At 36.8% G+C, this 27,630-nt stretch overlaps 2 protein-coding genes across 2 annotated transcripts in view; one reads left to right on the forward strand and one right to left on the reverse strand.

Moving 5' to 3' along the window:
* Nucleotides 1-26,022, reverse strand: part of LOC149549273 (reticulon-like protein B23) — a 46,429-nt gene extending 20,407 nt beyond the window's left edge. The window contains exons 1-2 of the mRNA XM_089792706.1: nt 25,702-26,022; nt 25,448-25,589 (exon numbers count right to left, since the gene is read on the reverse strand). Of these exons, the coding sequence (XP_089648832.1) occupies nt 25,448-25,589; nt 25,702-25,895 (336 nt within the window). The 5' untranslated portion in view covers nt 25,896-26,022. The remainder of the gene's footprint in view (nt 1-25,447; nt 25,590-25,701) is intronic.
* On the forward strand, nt 205-17,204 carry LOC149549274 (uncharacterized). The gene is made up of 6 exons (XM_089793673.1): nt 205-436; nt 536-699; nt 14,193-14,226; nt 15,954-16,106; nt 16,245-16,645; nt 16,800-17,204. The coding sequence occupies exons 1-6, from the start codon at nt 205-207 to the stop codon at nt 17,202-17,204; spliced, it is 1,389 nt and encodes a 462-aa protein (XP_089649799.1).
* Nucleotides 26,023-27,630: the final 1,608 nt, after the last annotated feature.

Here is a 27,630-nt window from a genome sequence, read left to right on the forward strand (position 1 = left end):
CGAAATTGTGCATGCATTAAGTAGCTTCTATTTATCTCAAGTATTGTGTATTTGATGTTAATTGACTAAAAGATGCATGAAAAATCTTAAAATCCTTAAAAATCTTTGAATTTCATGAGTTTTTCAATTTTTTGAGTCCTTACAGAGTCCGGTCGCTGAGTTTTAGTCCGAGTTGGATTTTGACTTTTCAAGTCAGAGGCGAGTATGAGTCCCATAACACTGAGTACACTTGTTATTGATGATGAGGTGAGTGATGTAGTGATAGAGTCATGTTATACTATCGATCACTTCATGGACAATCCTATGTTCGACATGGATGCAGCATTGTCTTATGACAATCTATTGTTTGAGTTTGATGTTGATCACTTACCTAAGTGGAGTTGGACTCAATTTTCACCATCTGCAAATTCAATTCAATTTTTAGTTGCAGCAGTTGGTGATGTTCCCATGACAACATATTTTGACGTGGCTACACCTATTGTTGATACAATTGGCATGAGTGCATATGGTTCTCTTGTAGCTACATCTTTTTCAGGGATTGTTAGTGATGATCAGGATTCCAATCCAGTATATATTATCTGGGTGGTGACCGGGAAGAAGAGTATGCTGAGATTTCCTATGGAGTTTTCTTCCAGTGATGCCCTGACTTTTACATTATCAACACATGTACTGGGTGCTACATTGCAGGCGATGTTGATGGTCCTGATGATATTGGCATGCAGTTGGTTCAGTGTTGATAGGGATGCCATACACTTCTTCATTTGGGATCCAAGTGAAGGTTGGAGTTCACGGTGTTGCTGGATTGCTTGAGGACAAGCAATCTCGAGGAGGGAGGACTGAAATGTCCCCATTTTTGCCAGCATTAGAGTTGATTATCCTATTATTATGATCCTCATTGGCTAATTATTGTGGATAGAGGGTCTTCTAAGGTAGTGGCTTGGCTTGGAAAGGTCTTGTCTTCTCCACAATTCAGTAAGCTACACGTTGGTCTTCGTTTGACTCAGATTGGACTTCGTTTGGGCTTAGTTTTGTGTACTTACTATTTGTGGTAAGTTGGGTGTTGATTGAGATGGACATTTTCTATTTTAGGAAAATGCATTTGGTCACATGGAGAAATAATAGGTATGACTCCTATTTCAAACAACATATTTAAATGATGACCATTTTGGGAATTATTATATTTTTAGTGGCCAAATTATTATTAATTTATTAAATGACTTATTATAAAGTTATAATTTCACTTAAGTTGAGAGTTGAGTTATCATTGAAAAGAGCCATTTATTAATTAGTTAAGCCAAGTCAAGTGAAAGAATCTAATGGAAGCTTCTAATTAATGTTGTGTGGTGAAACTTCTTTAGTGAAGTTACATTTTGGCAACAAAAAGGGCATATGGAGGTTATAAATACAAACCCATTTGTTGAGAAAAGCATGTTTGGATATTTTATTTGCTTTTGATGCCTTTGTGGCTTTTCTGAGTTTTGATTTTCTGTGCCCTTGCTGAAGTACAAGGGTTTTGATGCTGAGAAGTGTTGGGTAATTTACAGCTGAGGTATTGTGAATTCCCTTCTTGAAGATTATCTGAAATCACTGCTGAGGTAAAGTGATTTGGTCATTGGTTGGATCTCCTTACAGTGTTTATCTGTGGCTGAGATATCATTTGTGTTGAGAAATCTTGGATATTAGTTTATTATTATCTTAAAATCTGGGTGAGGGTTTGAATTCTGGAATTAATAGTTCTGAGAAATATTTTAATGTCTTCCATTATTGTATTACTGTTTCTTAGAGGATAGTTATTTTTACTTTAGATATCCACATTTTCGGTGGTTTATTCGCCTGCAATTGTTACTAAAGGCTGGGACGTCATCATTGATGGTTTGAGACAGACCACAAGGAGCTGTGATATGTATTAGAGGTGCTGCATTTCATGGTAGAGGGCCAGCATTTCATAATTTAGGGCCTGCATTAGCATTTATAGGCCTGCAATTACCATTAAAGGCTTGAGTTTGGAGATTGAAGAGCCCTGCAATTTATTTATGGGTCTGCGATTGCTATCACTGGACCTGCGGTTAATTTGGAGCTGTTTGGGTTTCACATTGGACTGTGAAATAATTCAAGGCAACTCCTTGTTCACTCGAAAATTCACAATTGCATACAACCAGGTTCCAATAATATTCTGATGTAATTAATTAATTATTATAGCAGCTTAATAAACTTGCAATATCATTTTGAGTTTTCAGTTTATTATGTAATTGTTGTGAGCTGGTTTATGTTATTAATTATTTGGCATGAGCAATAATCAATAAACTGGTTAGAAAGTTGATAAATGATAGGAACGCTTAAATTGCAAAGTGTGATACTATCTGGGAAAAATTGAGGAATCTGCATTTGATACTATTCTCTACTTAGTATAGGCAAGGCATGAGCTAGAGGGGTTATTACAGTACCATCGAAGTAGACCACCTTGGTGGATGTCAAAATCCTGCCACCAAGGCTAATAGTGTCAAAGCCCTGCTCTTGGGCTTAGATTGGGCAAGTTGAGAGCCCTACTGCGATCTTCCTATCCTTCCTACAATAGTCAGCTAGTTAACCATTGAAGACGGGCATAAATAAGGAAGCAAGACAAGCATCCTGCTAAGTAGATCACCTCTTGTGGATGTATAAGTCCTACCACCGAGGCCAAGGGGGGCAAAGTCCCACTCTCGGGCTTAGAGTGCAACTAGCTTGGACTAACTCATCATGACTAAAATCTCTATGAATTAAATTCATTAAGAAAGATAAAAGCATAGGAAGTTTCATTTCTTGAATTTATATATAGCTATATGCATGCACCTGTGTTCACTTTGTGGGTGTAGGGTTCATAGTCAAAAGCAAAAGTGAAGACAAGCTAGCATGTAGGCATTGGGTCAATCCAATATTAATTTGCTGCTACAATCTTGTTCCTTCTTTGCGATTGATGAGAGAAAACTTGTCAAGTATAACTATTGATCAGAATTCACCTTCAAGAAAAATGATGGTACTTCGTGACCGTTCAATTATTGCTTGGAAAAGTAACTTTGGGAGGCGAGGACTGTCATATACCCCCATTTGAAACCCTGATTACATCATTCCCTTATTGGTAATAAAATTTAATAATAAATAAATAATAAAACATAATAATAACTATAAGTAAGTTGATAAATTTAAATTATATATATATATATATTATCATATATTATAATAATACAAATATTTCATATACTATTATATATTGTAATATAAATTCAAAAATATATATATACTAATATAAATACAAAAGTACTTATATACTCATTCACAAAGTATGGATTGCAAAGATTAAAGTTGATGTGACTGCATCAAAGGTCATGATCTGAAAAGTCGCTCCATTTCTTTTTGCAGATATAATAAAGGCAGGCAGGCATGGGAAGTGGTCTTCATATCAAGCCACTAAGACTATATCAGACCAATGAAAAATATGCGTATGCAAGACGGAATCTTATAAGGATATTTTCGATCCAATCAGTACATTTCAATGAAAAACGACCTTACCATATACCGCGACTGCCCCTTCATCAAAGATTGAGAGGAATCATTGGTTCATGAGGGTCTTGAGAATGTGCTTGCAGATTATTCGTAGACTCACACACACACACAGATATTGTCCTTATCAGGGAATTATACAGCGAATCAACTGTCGGGTTTTTGGGTACATAGCAGAAGGGAGCATAAACATTATACACTCTACAGAAGGAAGAGATAAATCTCAAGACTAAGCCCTGACACGCTGTAACATTCCTGGCAAGGGCATCATACCATTAGTATAAACATCTTATCAATATACTATAATAATAATACCCATCACTTTCTTATATGTAGATCAAAGCTTGGATTAATGTAGTTTTAGTAATGTTTGCAAATACTGAATAAGAACCCTAAGTATGTATATGCAGATTGTTGTTATATAGAGATATACAATCCCTTCATATCTACAGAGAACTTATCATACCAATGATTATACATATATATTATGTATTTAAATTCCTCGTGTTTTGCATATAAGATTGATATAGCTACAATTTGTTCAATATTCTGAAGAAAGCTATTGTTTGACAGCAGTAGCTGACAGATTAGTCTTCCTAGCAGAACATCCGAACTGATCAGACTCCCTAATTCAAAGAGATAAGGATATCTGAAATTAGGTGAAATCCTAAGGGATCTCACAAGGGGACATTACAGGTAAAGGCTGAGAAGGAGAATTCCAAGGAAAACAAAGAAATGTTAAGCACCGATTGTAAAGTAGATTGCACAAAAACAACCTATCTGAAAATAATGTTTCGCAACATTTGTCAGATTCAGCAACATTCCATAAAAAAAGCATTACAACCTAAAAATGAGGCACACACATGCCCTTTACTCAAGGGGAACAATCAACGCCACCGACCACATCACCATATCCACATGCCAACTACAATGCATTGTTTGGTAGGTACCAAAGCAGTCAAAGTAGCATTGAATGTTGTGCAAGGGGTGTGGACCCAAGAATCATAAAGACACTAATTGTTCATTGCAGAATGGGGTGAATAAGTTAGTTGTGGAAGATCCCAATGAAGAATTCCAAGCAATCACCAGCTTACAAATAAAGAAGGCAGTGTATCCAAATTCTTGTATTGAGGAGAGAGCTTGAGAAGCCGAATCCGATGTGGAACAAGCACAGCAAATGAAAGAAGAACCCCCCAATGAAGCTGCCAATACTCCACCACGTTTAGAGTCTGAGAAAAATATAGTACATGCGTTGCAAACAACAATACATGTAAAGGTAATAGTATTTCTGCAAACCATGCCACAATTGAAAGTGACAATCACTAATATAGTCAGTGTAGTCGGCCACAAGCAATGTAATCCACAAGATGAACCGAAAATGAAACCGCCAACCAAAGGTAACCAAGCTATTGATCCATGTTGATGGTGAGCATTGGGAGGAAGCGATCCTTGTCAAGATGGAAGTAATGGGGAAGAATTCGACAAACACCATCGTCAATGGAGGCTCGGGAGTTAATATGTTGCAAAAAGATACTTGGAAATGTCCCAGATGAGCAACAATTTGGTTGTTGACCTTCCACTTGGTAGGTTCCAACCAACACAACGTGAGGTCGTCAAAAACACTGGTGGCAAAAAAAGTAAGAATCTAGATACAACAAGTCCTCTTGTAATTCATGGTCATCCCATTGCAAAAGGAGGCATGTGACACACTCCTTGGGAAGGGATTGTTGATTGTTGCCAAGGCAGATCACAATTGGAAATAGAACATATTCTCAATTGAGAGTAAAGGAAGTATTTAGTTACCTTGAGAAATTAAGCGAATTGGCAAATGAAAGACTATGAATACTTCCACCATAGTTGCAACATTCTACAAATCAGGTGAATCAATGAAGGCAACCAAGGTGTTGAGTGTACGACATTCCTTCTAGAGTATGAGGAGTAAAAGGAGAGAGCGACACACATTGGCCCATAAATTCAAAAGAGACAAGATAATGAGATTCAAGGAGCTGAGTATAAATAAGATAAAACTGGGTGACGAGGAAAACTTTAAGGTCATCTTGGTTGGTGATGATTAGTACTCCGTATTGAAGGCAGTCACATTCAAAATATAATGGAATGTAACGACACCTTCACTTAGACATACAATGACCCAAAGCATTTACTGCCAAAGCTCAATGTACACAAACTACCCTCATACCTGGTGCACAACCAATATAAAAGAGACCTTAAAGGATGAATAAGAAATATGCTGCCAAGGTATGAAAGAATCAAGAAAATGTTAGGTACATGTATAGTTTCTAAGTAGAAATGGGCAAGCGGGTCCCTCTTTTCCCTCTCGATTAGAAAATGTCGACTTCAAATGTTTAAATGCAATAATTATTAAGAACCCATTCCCAATCACATTTATAATCACCAGTCTAGAGGAAGCTATTGGCCAAGCACTGTACTCATTTATTGACAAATTCTTGAGTACAACTAAATAAGTATAGCCGAAGGCAATAAACAAAAGGCTACCTTTGTAGTGGAAGATGAGATATGTGAGGAGAAGAAGATGCCATTTGACCTATGCAATGGCCCACCAACCTTCTAGCAGATGTTTTTCACATATTTTTGACAAGATGTTGGTGGGGAAAGCCTTCTTAAATGACTTGTCAATATACGGTAGACAAGAAATTCACCAAGGAGCACTCAGAAAATGCATGGAGACGTGCGAAATGGTAAGGTTGGCGTTGAATCCAAATAAGTGTAGGTTCATGGTGCCCCAAGGCAAGTTACTTGGCCGCATTGTCTATAAGACATGCTTGGAGATTAACCCAGACAAGGTAGGGGTCATTATATAGATGGAGGCACGCAAGAACATCACAAACGTAAAATCCTTCCTTAGGCACGTTGGCTACTATAGACTACTCATCAAGAACTTTTCCCAAATTTCTTATCTGCTAGATATGTTGACAAGGGACAATTATTCACATGGGAGGATGAGCAAGAAAAGGCTTTTACTAGACTCAGGTTAGGATTAGTCAGTGCATCTTTCCTGGAATTCCCATACTAAAGCAAGGAGGTCTAGATACATGTAGATTCTTCAAATTATGCCATTAGGACTACGCTTGCACAAGTAGGATCACAAGAACCCAATCACCAAATGTTCTTCATCAATTGGCTACTCTCAAAGGCAAAGTAGAATAATAGTACAAAGGAATGGTGTACTTTGAGAAAAAGTTTCATCATTACCTATTGGCAAGGCCATTCACATTTTACGTAGATCTTCAAGCCCTTGTGTACCTGGTGAACAAGTCAATCAAGTATAGGTAAGTAGGTCGATACTCTTATTGCAAGAGTTTGTGTTCACAATCACTATATGACCAAGAAAGAGCCATGGCATTGCTAACTAGTTGTCAAGAATCAAGTTGAGAAAGCCACCGGATGATGTGAATAAGGACTTTCTAGAATCTCACCTATTTCAGATTGCACCACTACCGCCATGGTACAAGAACATTTGGGAGAACCTATCCACCTCTACCTTCTAAAGGGAAATGCTAGCAAGCAAGAAGATAAATTTGTCTCTAAAAAGTAAAATCTTTCGACTCATAAATGGGTTGCCATATAAAATGGGTCTTGACCAGGTGCTCCCAGAATGTGTCCTGTAGGAAGAGATCCCTTAAGTACTAAAGGAAGCACATGAAGGCTTAGATGAAGGCCAAATGGGACTAGATGCTACGACATGTAAAGTCCTATTAGTAGGGTTATGGTGGCCAACAATACACACAAATACTCATGAGTCAGTGGTTAAATGTGATACCTACTAGAGAGTCGACAAACCCCTCGTGAGAGACTACATGTCATTCCCCATTAAAGGTCAGCCAAGTGCATAGACGTTGATACATTATGGTAGCTAACAAATATCTTATGAATTGGGTGAAGGCAAGGGCACTACCAAACAACACAATCATCAGTACAACAAGGTCCATCTATGAGTAGATAGTTAAACAATATAACATTCCTATCCAAATAACTAGTGATTAGGTGGTACACTTTGTCAATCATGTCATTTGACAAACGACAATAGAATTCTAAATCTTTCACAATTTATCTAAGTCTATACTAATTAAGAACAATTGGACAGACAGAGTAAACGTGCAAGGTACTAGTTTTAGTCATTAATAATTTTTACAGAATTGAGCATGAGAATTGAGAAGAAATACTGTAGTCGTACTATGGGCCTAACAAACGACAAACAAGTTGTCAACAGGAAATACATTGTTCCAGTTGATGCACATGTAGGAAGCAGCAGTCCTTGTCCAGTACTTTGTTTGAAGTTTGCAAATTATGGTCAAGAATCTTCTTGGTGACATAGAGAGCTTGAAGGAATGACTCTTAGCCCTGACCAAGTTGGACAAGTGAAGGGTTATGGCACAACAAGCCACCTCACTGACCAATGTTGGCGGAAAATCTAGCACAATAGACACCTCCAAACAATGAAGTTTTGGCCAAGGCAGTTAGTTTTTAAATATAATGATCCTAACAAGATTGAAACTAGGAAGTTCAAAGTCAATGGCTAGGACCCTATAAAATCAAGGAAGTGAGTGAGAATGGAGCAATCAAGTTAGCAATCTTGGACAACAAACCCATACAAGACTTCACCAACAAATCAAATAAAAGTCTACTAGGGGAGAAGAGGATCCACCATGGAGATCAATGTGTTGGACTACACAATAAAAGAAGACTGGACAATACGAAGGGACCAAACATTAGAGGAAGACCCAATCATAACTAAACAAAGGATTGTACCAAGAGACTGGTTCGAAGGAAGAGATGAGAAACTAGTTGATGAAAGATTGGTAAGGAAGCACGCCAAAGGCATTATCGTGCCACTAATACACAAACATCTGATAAATGCCTTTTTTGGAACACTTGCAATATAGAGACAAGTGTATGGCTATCAAAGGTTGATTACACCTTAAAAGCGAGCATCAAGGTTATACGACATATGACATAGATGAAGCCAAGAGAACCAGGAAGGAAGACCAAGCCACTCAAGATACAAAACCTAAGGATGACCTAGAAGAGAAGATTGACCCTGATGAATATTGCAAAAAGAATGGACAATAAGTGAAAGCAATTGTAAAGGTGGAGGGCTGGTTCATTTGTGAGTGGGATGCACATTACAAAGATATCATCAAATACTACCTCGAAATGATATGAAACCGCCACCACAACCAACATCATATTCAATTTGGTGAGTTGCACCAAATCTAGCAGGGCCACCAAAGGTTAGTGTTGAAGAGGCAACATGGTACCAAGTTACCAATATAGGATGCACAATATGCCAAAAAAGCTACAAAGGCATGGGGCATACTCCTCTGCTTGATAAACCTTTGATTTAGAATTGTGGCCACTTGTTGCAATGATAACTGTTATAAGAGCTCATTATACACCTGTTGGTGGTAGTATGCCTTGGAGGTGAGACTTAGATCATCAAATGGTTACAAAGGAACAAAGGAAAAGATGAACAATGAAGATAGTAGAAAGCATACCAAGTAAAAAAAAAGAGAAGGGAAAAAGATAATTTTTGAAAAAAATAATGGTAAAAAATGGGGAAATTTTGTTATGATGCACAAGGCTAGAAAATTGAAATGACACGAAAACAACTACCAAAATATGGAGGAAAAGAATTTTAATTAAATTAAAGCAGTTGGAAATTATAAAAGACAAAAGCTAGTATATTAGTTTACTTGAAAAAAATTGAATTAAAGTGTCAAAAAAGAAAATATTAAAAGGATAAAATTAAAGTGTGAAGGGAACATTAGAAAATGTGAAGAAAAGGAAAAATTAAAGTGGAATGTTAAAAAAAATTAGGTGAAGATACTCTCTCCACTTTATATTCCAAACTCTTGGCAACAATGTCATGTTCATTTTTTACAAGAGTATGTTTTTCAATTTTGACAGAAGCACCATAATTCATCGTCGATGACGGTGATTGGCAACACACTATTTCACTAGGTACAAACTCATTCCATATGGCATTTTTCCATTATCATATGACACTTTTGTACACTGTAGGACAACAACTTGCTACATCATATGCCATACGACAAGTTGCTTGAATGACAATTATATGTCTTCTATATAGTCCCTAGTTCTTTACTTTATTAGGCTTACCATTTAATGTGCATCATACGACTAAGTATCCTTCATCCTATATAATTGAGTATCATCCTCCTACAGCTTCTTGTTGCATCCATACGGTCTATTGTTTCCCTTGTACAATATCGTGTTGCTTTATATATAAGACCTTGGCATTACTTCAACACCATCATATGGCTCACTTACACGATACAACTAGTAAATCTGGTACAACTTCACAGTATGTTTCTTGGTGAGCATTATTATAATGAATTTGAAGGTATTATAAAGTGCAAGTATACATAAGGGGTCCTTACCGATAGCACAAGTCTCACTGATGGCAAGTAGTAGCAAGGGGAAGAGACTTTCTTGGCCTCTCATCCCAACAAGATATCCTAAAGTCGATGATACTCTTATAGCTGATTCCCTCACCTCGGAAAATCTCATCAATTGGAGGTTGTACTCTGCCATGCCTAGGTGGATGAATTCATTCTTTATTTCAAAGGAGTTTGATCCATACTTGCGAGCAATAGTGGTGCAATATAACAAGGTAAGGCGAGAATCCTCCATCAACTATAGAGCTACCAAGTCACTATCTCTAATAGAGCCTTTGACTTTACTACAGTGTTTGGCATGGGGAGCTCTACAGGAAAACCCACAAGGTCAGCCCACAGCACAAAGAGGCGCTGAAAAAGCAAGTGTGCAAGCAAGAATTGACATGGGAGGAGTGTAATGGCATTTGAAGTGCTCACAAAGGACTTCTGCAATATTTTCTTGCTACAATAGACTAAAAATGTTTAGTCGACTTCTTCAAGTACAAACAAATGGGTGTTAGTTGCACTTTTGATGTTGTGTTCTGGATGTAGACTTCATGATCCAAATCAATGTGAGAAAAGTATACAACTAGGCAAGAGGACTACCTAATAAAATCCATGAGTTCCTATGCTTAAGGCACAAAGCCTTTTACATGACCCAACAAGCCATTGGGTTACTATTGGACACTATCCATTTACAAGTACCCTCAGACAAATGGAGGAGTTGGCAACCAGTTAGCCATTTGGATCTAGGATGATCAATCATATTCTATTGGGCTAATTTAGGAGTTTAGGTAGTTGAGGAGGAGGTTGTTCAACTAGCAATGCAAACACTGAGAAAAAGGAGGTGGCAAGAAAAAGTGGCTATTATGAGGCCATTGCAATATCATAATCCATCGAGGATGCCAATCACAGAACACTAGTTTGGAGGATGAATCAATTGAGGCATACTTGTTTTAGTACAATCACGACATATGAGAAAGCCTATCATCATGAATACCCCAACTTGGTCTTGCCAGCCACACTCTTGCATGTCATTCTTTCGCCCACTACACTCTCGCTAGGAAAAGTTTCTCCAATGGCTAAAGCAATTCTCATCGCAACACCATTAGGCATTCTCACTAAAGTGGCACCAGTCATGAAGAAGCGATAGGGGCAACACCCTTAGCTATTGTTACTAAAATGGCAACACCAAGTTCTTAAAGGCACTTTGGGGCAACAAGGGTTGATAGTTGTCTAAGCAAGTTCATAGTGTCACAGGTTGTTGCACCACTGCCATAGCCAAGTCTATTGGATGAGAACTTGGAACCCTTGGCTCATAAAGCAAGGAGAGTGAAGCAGTTGGCACTTGAAGTAGGGGGAAGTAGAATAATTGGCAATTCAAGCAGGAAAAGCACAACAATCGGCACTTAAAGTATGGGAAGCAAAACAAGTTGTACAAGCAATAGAGGCATTCTCTACAATAGATCAATCAATCGAGGTCATGGCTAATTAGCCAAGGGAGCCTTGAGAGGAGATCAAAAGGGATATTATTACTTCTCTGCCTAAAAAGGCTAACACTCTAGAAGGAGAGGATTCAGATGGGTCATCCAGTAAGAATGAGACTAAGGGGATGTATATAGAGAGTTCTAAATCAAACCACATGATGTACTTGGAACGTTATAGAGATGCTTCGCAAACTACAAGATATAACTTTGGCCACATGTGAAGTTGTAGAGGTCTCACTAACTAGATATCGATCTTGCTCCCTTAGTGATCATTGAGGACAAAAAGATTTTTGCTTTCAAGCAAGTGAAATGCGAGTGCTAAGTATTTTTATGTTTCATATCTCAAGGATGGCCAACTATGGAGACACTGGCTATGATGGAAGCATGGCACCCATTGAGACCCATCACAGTGGGAAGCAATGGTCAAGTGTTCACTGCAATTCATGACATGGAGGCATGCTTCAAAGACATCTTCTAAAGAATGAAGTAGGTGACAACTAGTCTTGAAGAAGCTAGTTGGCTAGAGAGAGTGCACTTTAACATGCAAAGGGGGCCAAGGGTGACTTGTTGGTCCATATCAACAAATTTTAGGAATAGCTCACCCAATAGACCTAGCTCACCATTGCAAATGTGAGTGTTGTATAGTTGTGGAAACCACCTTGGCCAAACAAGAGTCTCATTTGCTTGAGCAAAAGAGTAGACTGGAGCAGCAAAAGTTAGAGTTAGCAAAAAGAGATGTCAAATTGACAACATAGAGTAGGCGATTAGTTGAGGACTAGCAGCATAAGGCCATGGCCTAGGAGTTGGAGAAAACTAAGATTGACCTAATCAAGGTAGTTCTCATGGTGAAGGGGTAGAGGGATTGCGAGTTGCTAAGTGTGACTTGAGGATCCATATGGAGCATGTGCAATACCTTTGCCAACAACTCTCCACTATGGAAGCCACACCAATCCTAGCATCCTCCACTTGTCTAGAGATGTCCTCTCATCCTCCTCAATGATTTTTTGTAAATAGCCTATTTTTCCTTTAGTCATCTAGAAGTATAACAAGTAAACTATGTTTGTAATTGGGTTGTTACTCCCTGATGAAAGGTTGGTTGCATGGCAATTCCTTACAATTAGCAATCTTAATTAACAAAAGGCTATTATAAGTGTGCTCCTTTTGGGTGTGTTGGGGATCGTTTATGATTTGTAATGTTTACATTGCATATCAAACTAAATGAATAAATGCTATATCTTCTTGAAAGTTGGATTCATACTTGATACTTTATGTTTTGTATTGATAATTTATGTTTTGCTAGTTATATTACCATTTACTATGTATTAAATAACATAGCCTCACTAAAGTAAACAAGATTATTATATGGAAGTTTCAAACTACTACCAATATGCCATAAAGGAAAAAGAAAAGTTGTCTAAAAGGCAATTGATTATCTATTTTTGGGAGCAATTAGCATGAATGAGAAAAAGAAGCTATCTTCTTAGACCTAGAGTTATGGCGATGGAAGAACAACTTTATATACATGACAAGGTGGATATGATGAAAGTGGCAAAGGACTCCAAGGAACACCTTTCAAATGTCGCCAAAGCAATTATCATGCATATAAATGTTCTCAAGGTGATTCTAAAGGATGTTGTAGAAAAGACGCAAACACCAATGTTTTACAACTAATGATGGGTGTATGTCACCAGAAACTGTTGAAAATGCAAAGCATACAAAAATAATCATGATGAAAAGAATTTTGTTGAAGTTAAGAGAGCAATGAATTGATATAATGGAGAAAATTCCTTCATTTTATTTCTGTAAATATCACAAAGTTATTGTGATAATGGTAGCACGTATGAATTTGTATTCACAAAGATGATTTGTGAACTAGGATTGAAGAGAGCAGCACACCCAAAACCATATAAGGTGTCATGGTTGCAAAAAGACCATCAAATTGTAGTGAAAAAACAATCTAGACTCTAGCTACTTTTAGAATTTCAAAATTGGATAGTATAAAGATAAGGCATCGTGTGATTTTAAGCCAATGGATGTGTGCCATGTCTTACTGGGTAGACCATGATAGTTGAAAAAACATATTATACTTGATCGTCAAGTGAATATTTACACTCTTGTTAAGGATGGCCAAAAGGATACCCTAAATACACTTAAGGAGAGAAAGTGAAAGTGATTCTTCAGTTACAACAATCATAAGGAAGGAAATTTTGAATGCCTTGATATAGAGTAGGGTTATGCACTTGTAGCCAAGTTTGCATAAGAAACTTGACAAGTCTCATCACTCGGCCTTGGCCATCACACTAAGCCTAAAAAAAGAAAAATAAACAAATTCATTCTAGCCTAACACTCTAGAATGGCATTCAATTTATTTGCAAGCACAATGAATGGAAAAAAAAAGAGTAATAGCTAAAATCAAAATTCGTTGATAAAACAACCTGTAGACACCTGAGCAAAAAACATTGATTGAATGCAACTTGAGAAAGTTAGTAACAACCCTTGATTCATATAGAGGATTCTACAACACATTTTGAAGAGGCCACCATGATTTGGAGTAGCTCGCTATCAACTTGAAGCTAATTTGAAGAGGTATTTTACCTTTTTTTTTATTTGGCAAGTCTTCTATATTTGTTTACATTTTTTCGCTAAGAATCATGAAACAAGGGGGAAATGATGTGAACTCGCATTTCCTGTTTTATTTTTGTTTCATAATCATTTTTTTTGTTTTTATCAGGGTAACGTGACTCGCGGCGAGTCACGTGAGTCAGGCAAGTCAGCGAGCCGCACTGACCTCGCCGAGTCACAATGACTCGTTACTCGCAAGCGGCGAGTCACGAGGAGTGACTTGCGTGACCCGGCCTGCTTGACTCGGCCGCAACAAGCATGAAACCGGGCCTTGAAAATATAATTTTTTACATGTTTCTTTTATGTTTTTTTTTTACATATCTCACTCATATCACCCTAAAAGGGCTCCCATAACAGTCTATAGTGAAAAGAAGAAAGAGAAATAGAGATTTCTTGTTTTGCAACCAGCTGAAAGGAGGAGGAGAAAAGCTTGCATTTGTGACATTGGAGCTTGCATTTAGATCATCAAGGAGTTTATAGGAGCTCTTCTCAACACTTCCCAAAGCATTTGAAAGAGGTAAGACTTGATTGTTTAGATTTTGATGATTTTTTTGTCTATGCTTATGGGTTTTTGCATGAATTTTTTTTGTTTGTTTATGAGTTTTTTTTTTTTACTTTAGATCTTCATAAAATGCAATGCTGAAATGGTAATATTTGGTCTAAAATGTCTTATTGCAGCGACCTTTACATTGTTCCTTAATTAAGTCATAATGGCTTCTGGAGGTAAAAAACCCAAGCTCTCTAAAGGCAACAAAAGATGAGTGTTGGAAGTTCACCATAGAATTTTCAGGTAGAAAGAGAACTCAAACAAAATGCCTATTTTGCAAAACCATTAATAGTGGGGGGGATAAATAGATTAAAATACCATATTGCTGGCTTACGTGGTCATGATATTGAGCCTTGTGGAGCTGCAACTGTTGAGGCTCAACGTTTTTGTTATGTAGCCTTGGAAAAATATGAACAAGAAAAAGAATTTAAAAAAAAACAATTAGAAGAGTTAGCTTTGATTGGTTCTAATTCCCTTCCACGCTCATCTGCAAATGTTTCTGAGTCAGTAGGCTGTGTTGAAGAAAGTTCTTCCCGTCCCCCCTATCGTCCTAGTGCTTCTGTTGCTCGTGCTTCTTCTACATCTATTCCTTGCACTTCTAGTGATGCTATTGCTGTTGCCCCTTCTAGTAGTGTTGCTCTTCTTCGTCCTAGAGTCAGAAAATCTAGTAAGTTGGACAACTTTTTTGTATCGCGTACCACTCCTGGTGCACAACCCTCACTTGAGAGCATGGGCTGGAATAGGGAGATACATGAAGTTGCAGTAAGAGGAATTTGCAAGTTTTGGTTTTTCTGCGACATTCCATTTATAGCAGCCAGGTACTTCAAGTTTTCAACTTCATTTATATTTGATTGTTTTACGTTTTAAGTTTTAAAATTTATATTCAATTTTATACTTTTAACTTGATGTTGAAAATTTGAAATATGCTAATTAAAATGTTTTTATAAATGTAATAGGACTCCTTATTGGCAGGGGATGATTGATGTAGTTTCCATCTGTGGTGCGGGGTTCAAAGCCCCCACTGAAGATGAGTTGAGTGGCCCCCTCTTGCTAGATATGGTTGAGGAGATGAAACTTGAGTTGGAGGACCACAAAAAGATTTGGAGCCAAAAGGGGTGTACCATCATGACAGATGGATGGACAGATAGGAGGTCCAGAACCCTCCTAAATTTTTTTGTTTCTAGCGGAGGTAATTCATCATGCTCTACTTCTTGAAGTCTAAAACTTAATGTATACTATTATTGAATAACGAAAATTTTGTTTTATTGAGTATTGATTCTTGATTCTTGAATGATAATTATTTTGTTTAATTTTCACTTTCAGGATCCACCATGTTTTTGAGGTCCATAGATGCTTCCTCATGTGTGAAAAATGCAAAATTCTTATATGAGACTATTGAGGAGGTCATAAGAGAGGTGGGGGAAGACAATGTTGTCCAAGTGGTGACAAATAATGCAGCTAATTATGTTGCTGCAGGTAAAATTTGAACTTCTAACTTTCTAAGTTCTACTTCTAAAAAATTTGTTTTAGTTTTTCATTAAATTTTGAAAATTAAAAGTTTTTTAATACATCAAAAATTTTCATTGTTTACTAACTAATTTAAAATTGCTGCAGGAAAACTATTGATGGAGAGACACCCAAAAATCTTTTGGACTCCATGTGCGGCCCATTGCATCGACCTCATGTTAGAGGATATTGGCAAGCTTGTATGGGTGAAATCATGTGTTACCAAGGCCAAAAATCTTTGTAAGTTCATCTATAATCATGCCTTGGTCCTCAACACTATGAGGAAATACACGAAGAGAAAGGAGTTGGCTCGTCCTGGTATCACAAGATTTGCCTCTAACTTTATCACATTAAAATCCTTGTTGAGTTCAAGGTTAGAGTTGAGGTGCATGTTTGTTGGTCCAGAATGGAGTTCCTCCTCCTTTGCGAGCAGCCCTGCAGGGATACATGCAACAAAATGCATTTATGATGATGATGATTTTTGGGAGCCATGTTCAAAGATTGTGGAGGTAATTTAAAATTTAAATTTTAAATTTTAAAAGCTTAAGTCTTAAAATTTTATAAATTAATTTGTCTCATACATATTTTTGTTTTATTTTCATTGTCCAACTTTGCAAAGTTTCATCATTCACTAAATTTTTTTTTTGCTTAATTGTTTTGTAGATCACCGAGCCCCTTGTAGCCCTCCTACGAGTTGTTGATGGCGAGAAGCCCTCTATGGGCTACATTTATGAGGGCATGGATAGGGTCAAGGAGACTATTAAGGCCAAATATGTAGGAGTTGAGGAAAACTATGGTCCTATTTGGGACATAATTGATAGGAGATGGCAAAATCAGCTTCATAAGCCCATCCACGCAGCAGCCTATTACCTCAATCCGGCATACCGTTTCCTTGATGATTTCAAGGCAGACGAGGAGGTTCTTAGTGGCCTATACACAGTGGTATCGAAGATGTCCCCTAATCCCACAGATATATTGCTTGAGATGGATGCCTATAATAATGCATCAGGGCCCATTTTTTTCAAGTCAAATTTGCAAAGAAGGTCGTACAAAATTGCAGCCAGGTAAAGATTGCAGCTTAAGCCTTATACAATCTAGTTTATAAATTTCTAGCTTTAAACTTAAAGTTCAAATTTTGAAATGAGACTAATATTTTCTTGTTTTCCTTTTTTCAAAATTCAAATAGATGGTGGCAAATGTTTGGGCCTTCAACCAAAAACCTTCAGCAAATCGCCATCCGCATTTTGAGCCAGCCAAGTAGCGCTTCTGGATGTGAGCGCAACTGGAGCATGTTCGAGCACATCCACTCGAAGAGGCGTGACAGGTTGTCTATGCAGAAAATGACTAGTCTAGTCTTTATGCACTACAACCTGCGCATTAGGATCAGGGAGATTTTGGATAGTGACACCTCTCCGATTACTCTAGAGGAGGTTGATCCAAAGTCTGATTGGATCACTGAGGCTACTGATCCTGTCTTTGATGATGAGGACCTACAGTGGCTTGACCAGGCAGATAGAGAGGGCCAGGCTGAGGCTATGGCTATGGCAGCAGAGGACCAGAGAGCTCCAGTTGTTCCTAGTGGCACCTCACAGACATTGGCAGAGCCAGAGGCAGAGAGTACAGTTGATCCTAGAGGCACCTCACGAGCTAATGCTATGGCTACTGAGACATCCAAGACCTACCTTAGACGCCTTACTAAGAGGCATTTTGTAGATTATACTGAGCCTGAGCCTGAGGTTGAGGCCAAGGTTGGGGATGAGGATGAGGGTGACGATGATGATGAGGATGACGATGAGGATGAGCCTGAGGATGAGGATGATGATGAGGACTCCGACTAGGAGCCATAGCTGTAGACTTATAGTCTTGTTTTAACTTTTTGTTTAACAGTTTAACAGTAACTTAATATATGATCAGCATTTGGAACATTTGAATTTGATGATGACTATTGAATCTTGATATGTTGGATTTCATAATGCATAAATGATAATACATATACATTTTGATGGTTTGCATGGATTTATCTTAGTTTGACTTTAATTACTAGTAATATAGTATTTACTTTTAGCAATTTACCTTTATAAGTTTGTAACTTTGTAGTTTGTAGTATTGTACATATGTAATCGATGTTTGACTTTTAAGTTTTAAGTTTTTAACTTTAAGTATGTGGCATGTGCATTATGATCAAATTATCTTCTATTTAATGATGTTATTGTGTCTTCATGCTTTATTCAATAATGGGTGCATCGAATGTTCTTTAAATCCTAAAAAATCTCAAAATTTCAAGGTTTTTTCACTTTGCCAAGTCACCGCCAAGCCGGGTCACGAGTCAGAGCCGGGTCACGAGTCAAGTTACCCTTGCCGAGTCCGAGCCGAGTCCGAGTCTCGTTACACTGGTTTTTATCTCTACTTAGGAACAAACCCTAACTATTTTTTAGCTGCAAACCAAACCTATTTTTACTATTTCCCAATTCTTCATCTCAATTTATTTAGAAAGCCAAAATGACAATTAATTTCTCATTTGTCATTTATCATTTATGTGTTATTATAGTGTACTTCTAATTTATAAATTGATCAAACTGGTCTGCTGAGAAGGACCATTGTTGAAAACATGCCATTTCAAGGGCTATGGAAGAGAAGTTGATTAAAAAAATTGCAATACAAGAATTAATAAGGGAAGCATTAATTGATTAAAATATAACCTCGCGCAAATACTATGACGAAATAATACTTAATGCTAACATGTGCCTATTGATGTTGTGGCAAGGTACAAAGTCAATTAGAGACCTTTGACCAATCAAATGAACTCAAAAAGAGACAAGAGGCCCTAGACCTTCAAGTGCCAATGGTAGTGGTAATGGCCATGCTAGTGTTTGGTCAAGAGTTCACAAACCAAAATTTGATTCATATATTGTATCACACACTACTTCAAATTCGTAACCATCACTTGAGAGCATGGGTTTGAAATGAGGAAATGCTTGATACCAAAAAAAGTGAAATTAAAGACTTTTGGTCTATTGTTCCATTTCATTTCATGCAGCAAGGTAAGTAATTAAAAAATTTGTTTTAGAAAATGTTTATCAAATTTAATCTCTTAATAAATTTCAATTTAAAAAAATTCGGAATTTAGATTCTGAAATTTTATAATACTTATTTAGATTAGTTTTTGTTTCAAGTCTCCTCATTGTGAAATCTAGTAGATGCCATTGCTACATGTGGAGGGAGATTCAAAAACCCCAATGATCAAGAGATGGAGGGCTCAATGGTGACATCAAAGATGGTCAATATGAAGGCCAGAATTGATGAGCAACATAAGATATGGAGGAAGGGCAGCATAATAATGTCTGATTGTTGGGCTAATAGAATTGTACATTGTTGAATTTTGTTGTTTCTTCCTTTAGTAATTCTTTTTCCTAAAATCCATTGAACTAGTGATTAAGATTTTAAATTCATTTTTAGTAACATTAGCATTTCAAATTTTCTTGTCCTTCCTTAAGTGGTATAGTTTTCCTAAAATCTATTGATGTTCACGAAAGACAAAAAATGTAAATTTCCTCTCTAAGGTTTTAGAAAAATCTTGAACAAGGTGGGTGAAAATATAGTATGCAAAATAATTATGCACAATGCACCAAATAATGTTGTTGCAAGTATTATTTCTTGTAGATCGGCATCCATCCTTATTTGAGACTCCTTATCCTGCTCACTACCTTAACCTCAAATTGGAGCATTTTGGCAAAATCCCATGGACTAAAGCATATTTCGAGAATGGAAAAATCTAATGTCATCGCATATACAACAATAGTTGGTCCTTGAGGGTGCTGTACAGGAGCTGAAGAAAGAGGTGGACGAATTTAACAGGCACATCGAGGACTCCAAAAAAGTTTTCCATTTAGGTCATCCATGCATGCTTTGTCACCTCTGCATGATGCATGAGAGGATTACTAACACTAAGGCCAAGAGTGATGATGACTACAAGGAACTGTTCAAGTTCCTCAAGGAAGAATGTACAGCTATGCTACTATCCAAGCGCTGAGGGGAAATGCTAAACCTTAGTTGCTATGTTTTTTTTTAATTTTTGCTTTCTGGTTCATAACAACCTGTGTAGCTTTAGAAACTTTTTTAAAAAGACTTGTATTATCCGTCCTACATGGCAAAGCGATTATGTTAATTTCCAGTTTAAAGACTTATATGCTGCTAGTCTAAATACTTTGCACTATGGTTCGTACTATGCATGGTTACCGGGAGACCCGTCTCCCCCCTAAAAGTCGCTCGGAGACTTTTCCCGTCTTCGGAGACCTCAAAAAAGGTTGGAGACTTCATGAGAAAGTCTCCTGAAGTCTCTCCGTCTCCTAATCCAAAAAGTGAAGTCTCCCCGAAGTCTCCTGATAAAATATAAATGTAAAATATAACATTAAATAATTTTATATATTTTAGCCCTCATTTTAATGTTTTTAATGCAAAAATTAAGACCACCGACAATTTAAATGATTAAATCATTTAAAATATTTTATTTAATAAATTAATAACTTTAAAAACATTAGAAACACTTTAAAATAATTATTTTTATTCTAAATTCCAAGTGAACCGACAATAATTAGAAATATTTGAGAAATAATTAAAACCACTAAGAACGTGGATAGGGAGATTTTGCTTCAGTGGAAGCTTTATATGAAATGCGAGCAAAGAAAGACCCTATAGGATGGTGGTGGAACCATGGAGGTGATACTCCTGAGTTGCAATCATTTGCAATAAGATTGTTGTCACAAATGGCTAGTTCTTCAGCTTCTGAAAGGAACTGGAGCACTTATGGTTTTATTCATTCATTGAAGAGGAACCGATTGGGGTCAAAGAAAGCAGAGAACTTGGTGTACATTCATAGCACACTCTGCCTTCTCTCTCATGTTGTTCCTACATATATGGAAGGTCCCTCAGCAAAATGGGATCAAATTGCACATGATGGAGATGTTGCAGCCATGGTGGAAGAAGTGGTTGAACCAAATGGCCTTCATGATTTGCTCCCAGTTGTACTACCATTTGAGGAACCTAAGTTGGAGAGATGATTTTTTGGAGAGCATGATAGCTGAAGACCTTGAGATGGATGATCACAACCTTGTGGAGTAGATGATAGTACCATCGACATACTAATACTAGATATATTTCTGTTTTTTGTTTATTGTACAAAGCATTCATTTTTGTTTGCATATCGGCAATTCAGCATCAAACTATACTTTTTAAAATAAAAAATATGAATATGTAATGATAATCTCAGCGATTATCAATCTGATATGTTGGTGATCATATGCAATATTCGAAAAACAAATATGTCTATGAGATACAATATTGTGATCATGTGAGTTTTGAAATCTTTGACTCTATGAGTCTATTTTAATTTTTAATGTGACATTACTATTATTATTTACTATAGTCTTTTAGTCTTACAATATTACTATTTTCAAATTTTGTATTTACTTTTAGTATTAGACTCTTTAAATTATTAAAAAAATAAAAAATAAAATAATTGCTGTCTCCAAGTACCCCCGTCTCCTATTTGAAAAATTGCCATACCGGTACCAGTACCAGTACCGGAGACCTCAAAGTCTCCCCATCTCCCGGTGACCTTGGTACTATGTTTTTGATAGAGGTAAGAATAGGGTTGCTATCTTATGCTGTGATTGTGCTCGCTGCGGTTAATGTGTTCTTAATGCGCTAGTTCTGTCTGTTCTACAGGCCAGCACCTTCTTGCTGCTTTTATTATCTAAAACAATAGTTGGTCCTTAATAAGGCAACACAAAAACAAGAGACTGTTGACTCATTCTCAAATGACCTCCTTTGAAATGGACTCTATAATGTTGCAATCTTAATTTTAGTCAAAGGTTGCCTTGAGATGTATGCTTGTTAGCGAGGACTTGTCTACATCTTCATTTGCTAAGATCGATGCAAGGGTTGACATGGTTGAATAGATTTTCAATGAGCAAAGCTTCTAAGTTCTGATGAAGAAGATAAAAAATGTTGTTTCATATTTCCATTTTTTTTGACTCGTTTTACTACTTAATCAATCCAACATTCACCACCATCACAAGCACATATTGAGCTCTAATTTGTCTCCCATCACATTAGATTATGCTGATTCACAGTCAGATCATATCACCAACATTGAGGATCCTTATCTTCATTGAGGACGACATTGCATGAGTTGATTGATCTAATCTTGATGCAAAGACAATAGCCATGTAGAGGAGGCTATGGGACAAGTAGGCCTCTTGAATGTTAGTGTCACTAATATATGGCCCGGTATCATGGTTGCATCATCATTGAGGACACCCACACAAGACTTTCCATATGGGCACGAATGTTGGGTCAAGTGATGCAAGCTCCTCTCAACCATAATTGTACTTCTAGATTTAATATTATATTTTGAGGTCACAGATTTCCTAAAATATTTGACACAATTTATATTTTTTGAAGTGTTGTTTCCTTCAACTCAAATCCATTTTTGTATTCATTTGTTCAATGCATACTTGTGTATGTGATTGAAGAGGCTTCTATCTGATTAGTTTATTATGACTCCAAAGTTTATGCATTGATGGTGCATACTAAAAGCTTTGATCTTTTAAAATATCTAAATTTCATAGATTTTTCAATTTGTCATATATTAACCAAACTCGAGTGCTGAGGTTGAATCTATGTAAATAATCAGCTTGCTAAGTCCAAGTCTTGTAACTATGAGTCACATACTAAGAGACGAGTCTCCTTATTTCTAAACTTCGTAAAAATAGCAATGGAAATGGAGGAGCAAAAATCGAAGCACCATCATAAATTGAATAGAGACGATAGATAGCAAAATAAAGCTATTCTATTCATCTTGCACAGGATATGGTACTTCAAAAATCTAATTGCACTTAGAGACCAAACTATTTTTCCCTCTTGGACAAAAGACTATGAGGGGGTATATATTGAGAATGTGTGATAGAAGTGGTATGTTTGCATATTTGCATCTGTATGCTCTCAGTTATCATAATCATGGAGATACAAGAAAATATAACTGCAATCAATTTGCAAGAACGGACATTTACAAAAACTGTAGGCATTCCAACTGATTTAATTTCATTGATTTCTGGCAGATAGGAAACGTGAAAAGTGGCAGGATGAATTAACCCCATTAATGATGTGGCTTTTTGAAGTAGTTCTTGTAGAGCTAGACATACTATCGATGCGATTCATTGTGTTCTTTGCAGGAGGTGCAAAGATTCAGTGCTGTTCGCAAGTGCAAAAGTCGCAAGTTCCAATCCATGTGTAGTAAGAAGATCGAATTCAATTGTGACTAATGCAAGTTTTCCTTAAAAAGGTGCATATCCAACTAAAAGGTTCTTATTTTGGAGTAGTATATGGCAATTGTAAAACATCACTCCATGCTTTGTCTACATAAGGTTCAAAACTGAAATAACTTATATAGATTAGGATGCAAGCTTTAGATGGGAAAGATCATTTACAAGAGAACATAAGAACTAACTAGATTTCCATAGGTAACTAACTCGACCACTGGAACACAGCTTATCTCCAAATTTGACTTTGTTTGAAAATGTTCTTACATAGCCATAGTTGTTTTCCTGAAGCACATCCCTGTTTTTACACAGCACGTGCTTTGTCTCGTTGTCCAGGCAACTTGCATTTAACTTGTAATGTGTTGCTTTGTGGTACCCTCCTTCTATTGATATTCAGGTTTTTTGAGCACTCTTGTGACTTAGGACCATCCTTGCCATCACATTAGTAACAACTTATTGATCCCCTTCTTTGCCCTTCTATGGTGTCACAAGCTTCTTCATGACAGCTCTCTCTGTTCTCTCCCATGTTTTCCCAAATGACTTGTTTACTTTTTAGTCTAATACTTCCATAGTGAAGCTGGTAATTTCTATAATCCTTGCATACTGTTTTCATCCTTTTCTGAAATGTCCTTTTGCAGCCTTGTACTAACTTCGATTGTTTAAGCTCTGTGATATAAAATTCATGCAGATCATCAAATCCCTCTAAATGAACCACATCTGATTCCTATGACTTTTGTCTGAAACATTGATACCATTGGGTAAAACGTACTCCAACACTTGTGACCAATATTTTCTTTTCATAGCCCTGATAAAATACTCCCCTGCTGTAGGAAATCTACTATTCTGTCATGTAATTCTACAGGTACAACTCTTCCAACATAAGGTTGAAATCAAACTTGATTTAATCTCATAAAATAAAAACTACCAAAAAGAACAATTCTACAAGGAATATTCAATAGTGTATGTTTCCTAGTTACTATTATATTTAGAAACCCTTTTTCCCCATAGCTTCAATATTTCCCTAAAAATCTCTCAAGATGAGCTTGGAGAAGGCAACAAAAACTCAAGGAGTTTCAAGGTTATGGCAAATTATGATGTTTTTATTATTGAAAAAATTGAAGGTGAAAGCCCCCACAGGTAGTAGATTTGGCTTGGGTCATAGGTTTGCTCCCCATAGGTCACGGATTCAACTTCAAGCCCCTTTTTCCCTGATGTATTTGGCAGGCAGGGTGCTTGGTGCATCCTCAGGAAATAGTCTCACCTTAGCTCACCCAATCAAATGGGTGCTGGACTGGCCACGGTTATACGTTTCACGTTACGACAACATAAAAAAAGTTGAAGGTAAAATATAACGGGGAAAGTAAACAGAGTGAGAAGACAAAATGTGTAGCTGTGTGAAAAAATTGTGGTTGAGCAGTGGTTGCATGATTCTGCCATCACATTGCCATCTAGAGTTTTAGTTTCAAACCCTCGACCATAACTACTTCACTGTTCTAAGAAAAGACTCCAAATTATGCACTGTGTCCGTTTTGAAATTACAAAGGACAACGAGCAGTGGCAAGCTGCATGCAACCATGCTGTAGTGCATTCAATTAACCCCATAGGTTCCCAAGCATGGCTAAAGCTAATTATCCTTCTGAAACAATCCCTTAAATGAAGCAATATAATGCTCAAACAGATTCACTTGTCAATGAAGCACTCGCAACAGAGACTAAGAAATGTAGGGCAATTTCTACTCCCAAAGTCTTAAATTACAGCTATATTGGTGACTCAAAAGATAGTTGGGTCTAGTGGGTATAATCATAGTCATTTTATTTCTAAATGGGAACCACAAATTTGAATATAATTAACCGAATAAAGTGGATTTAAGAGTATTTATGTTCCTAATTTCTTCTAAACAGCCTAAGAATATTTGCATTTTGTACTTTTGCTAGCCTCAGGATACAACTGAACAGAAAAGAATGGAAAAAGAAAATTCTGAAGTGCAGAGACCTTGGAAAAGAGCTTATTATCACGGCCACTAGCAGCCACTCGGAGAACGGATGCTGCAGCTCCGATTGTGTTTGCCATGAATTCCGCAACACCGCTAGCGGTTTCTTGTGAAACCTGCCACTCCAGAGGGTCCACCGGAACCCTATGAATCAAAACAAGAAAACATGATTAAAGCAAAATAAAAAGAGCCACATACAAAATAACCATTACCATATTGAAGGTCTTCATCAAATTGAAGGCAGTTAAAAACTCACGATACACTCAGATGGCGGAACATCAATCCTAAGACTGCAAACGAGCAGAGAATGACGAGCAGGACATCACAGAGGAGGGAAATGAGGGTGGTATGAAGAATAACGCAGTGGTAATATACAAGTGTCCCGCACGCCACTAGAACTAGTATTATGCCTGGTTTTCTCGCTACTCTGCAAGCCAATTCCAGCGTCATTACAATTTCTGTGCGAAATTTTTTGTCGATCAATTCAGAATCGCCGGCAGAATTTTTTTTGTCATAGACGTTTTGGGTTGACTTTGCCGAGGTTCTAAATTTAACGGTCAGGGTTGTCAAGCTATGACATCAAATTTAGACCTTCAAGATTTTGACAAACTCCATTTTCATTTTCATGAGGCTGATTAAGTGCATTTTCATTTAAATTTAAACAGCTTACTTCATCTTCTTTTTAATGCTGATAGGCATTCTACAATGGAAGAATGGGGGAGTTGGATGGTGTGAGTGTGTTAATGTTAACTTTTACTCTTCTAAGTTAAATTTGACAACTATCGACATGTCAAAAGTTTTAAATTTTATTATAAATAGAATATACTTTTAAAAATAATTTAATAAATACCACATAAAGATATAAATCATCCATTTTTTAAGAAATTAAAATAAAAAGCTTAGTAAAAAACTAAATAAATGGAGATATAGAAAATACAAATATTTTTAGATGTGGAATGAAGACACCAATATGTGGGAAATCAAAGCAGAAACGTGGCAGAAAATCATTAAAGGAACTCAGAGAGGTAGTAGGACAGGTCAAAGAACAAATCAAGATTCTTGATATACTACAGAATGGGAAGGGGAAGATCCTTCCCAAGAAGCAATGAAAATTACAACCTGGAATGCTAGGGGCCTTAACGCCCCTAGCAAAAAAGGCTTGTTAAAGCGTAACCTCACCTTATTTGATTCTGATTTATTACTATTACAAGAAACTAAATTAAACAAAGAAGAGGGAATAAAGTTGAGTCAAAAATTAGGAAGATGGAAATCAAAATTTTAGCAATCACAAGGAGCATTAGGAGGACTTGGAATAATTTGGAATCCTCGACAAATCAATGTCAAAATACTCTCCTCCCAAACCAATTGGATGGGAGTAAGAGTAGTTAGCATAAAAACAAATCTGCAAATAATTATAATAAATGTTTATGGACCTACACCAACAACTGACAAATTAGCAATCTAGAGTGAAATCAACAAATTTATTTACTTAATGCCTCAAGAGACAGTCATTATAGGAGGTGACTTTAATGTGGTTTTAAGCAAGGAAGAAAAACAAGGAGGGAGTAATCCAGTATGCAGAGCCATGGAAGATTTTTAAAATTGGATTCAGAAAGACTCTCTTATGGATATCAAGACCAAGAACGGTACCTACACTTGGAACAATCGAAGGAAAGGATTATGTGATATAGCAGAACAACTGGACAGATTTCTTCTAAAAGGAGAGCTCAGTATGGACAAACTGGTTAATGCGGAAATACTACCTATGGTCAGATCAGATCACTTCCCAATGAAATTGGAAATCAAAGAGCATGAAATTGGAAATCAAAGAGCATGAAATTGGAAATCAAAGAGCGCAACCAAGTAGGAATCCCTTCAAATGTGAGAAAATGTGGTTTATAGACAAATCATTTATGGATCAAATCAGAGAATGGTGGCAGGAGGAACAATTCAAGGGCTCGAAAATGGTTTGCTTGGTCTCCAAACTAAAAAGCATAAAAGAAAAAAATCTTTAAATGGAATAAAACACATTTTAAAAATATTTTTAAAAAAAAACTAGATATTGAAGAAAAATGAGTAAATTAAATAAAGAAATCATCATGAATGGTATGAATAATGAAACTTTCCAATTAGAAAAAGAATACTTACTAAAACATGAAGAATTATTAGCTAAAGAAGAGATATT

Source organism: Cupressus sempervirens, chromosome 7 (genome assembly GCF_028749045.1).
Source record: "Cupressus sempervirens isolate cs-2001-9-10 chromosome 7, ASM2874904v1, whole genome shotgun sequence".
Classification (NCBI taxonomy): Eukaryota; Viridiplantae; Streptophyta; class Pinopsida; order Cupressales; family Cupressaceae; genus Cupressus; species Cupressus sempervirens.

Bases quoted from the DNA above. Each gene is read 5' to 3' on its own strand.
- LOC149549274 (XM_089793673.1), top strand. From the start codon at position 205: ATGAGTCCCATAACACTGAGTACACTTGTTATTGATGATGAGGTGAGT. The intron at 700-14,192 runs GTCCTGATGATA...TGTTTTTATCAG, and splicing joins CATTGCAGGCGATGTTGATG to GGTAACGTGACTCGCGGCGA. The intron at 14,227-15,953 runs GCAAGTCAGCGA...TTTCACTTTCAG, and splicing joins CGGCGAGTCACGTGAGTCAG to GATCCACCATGTTTTTGAGG.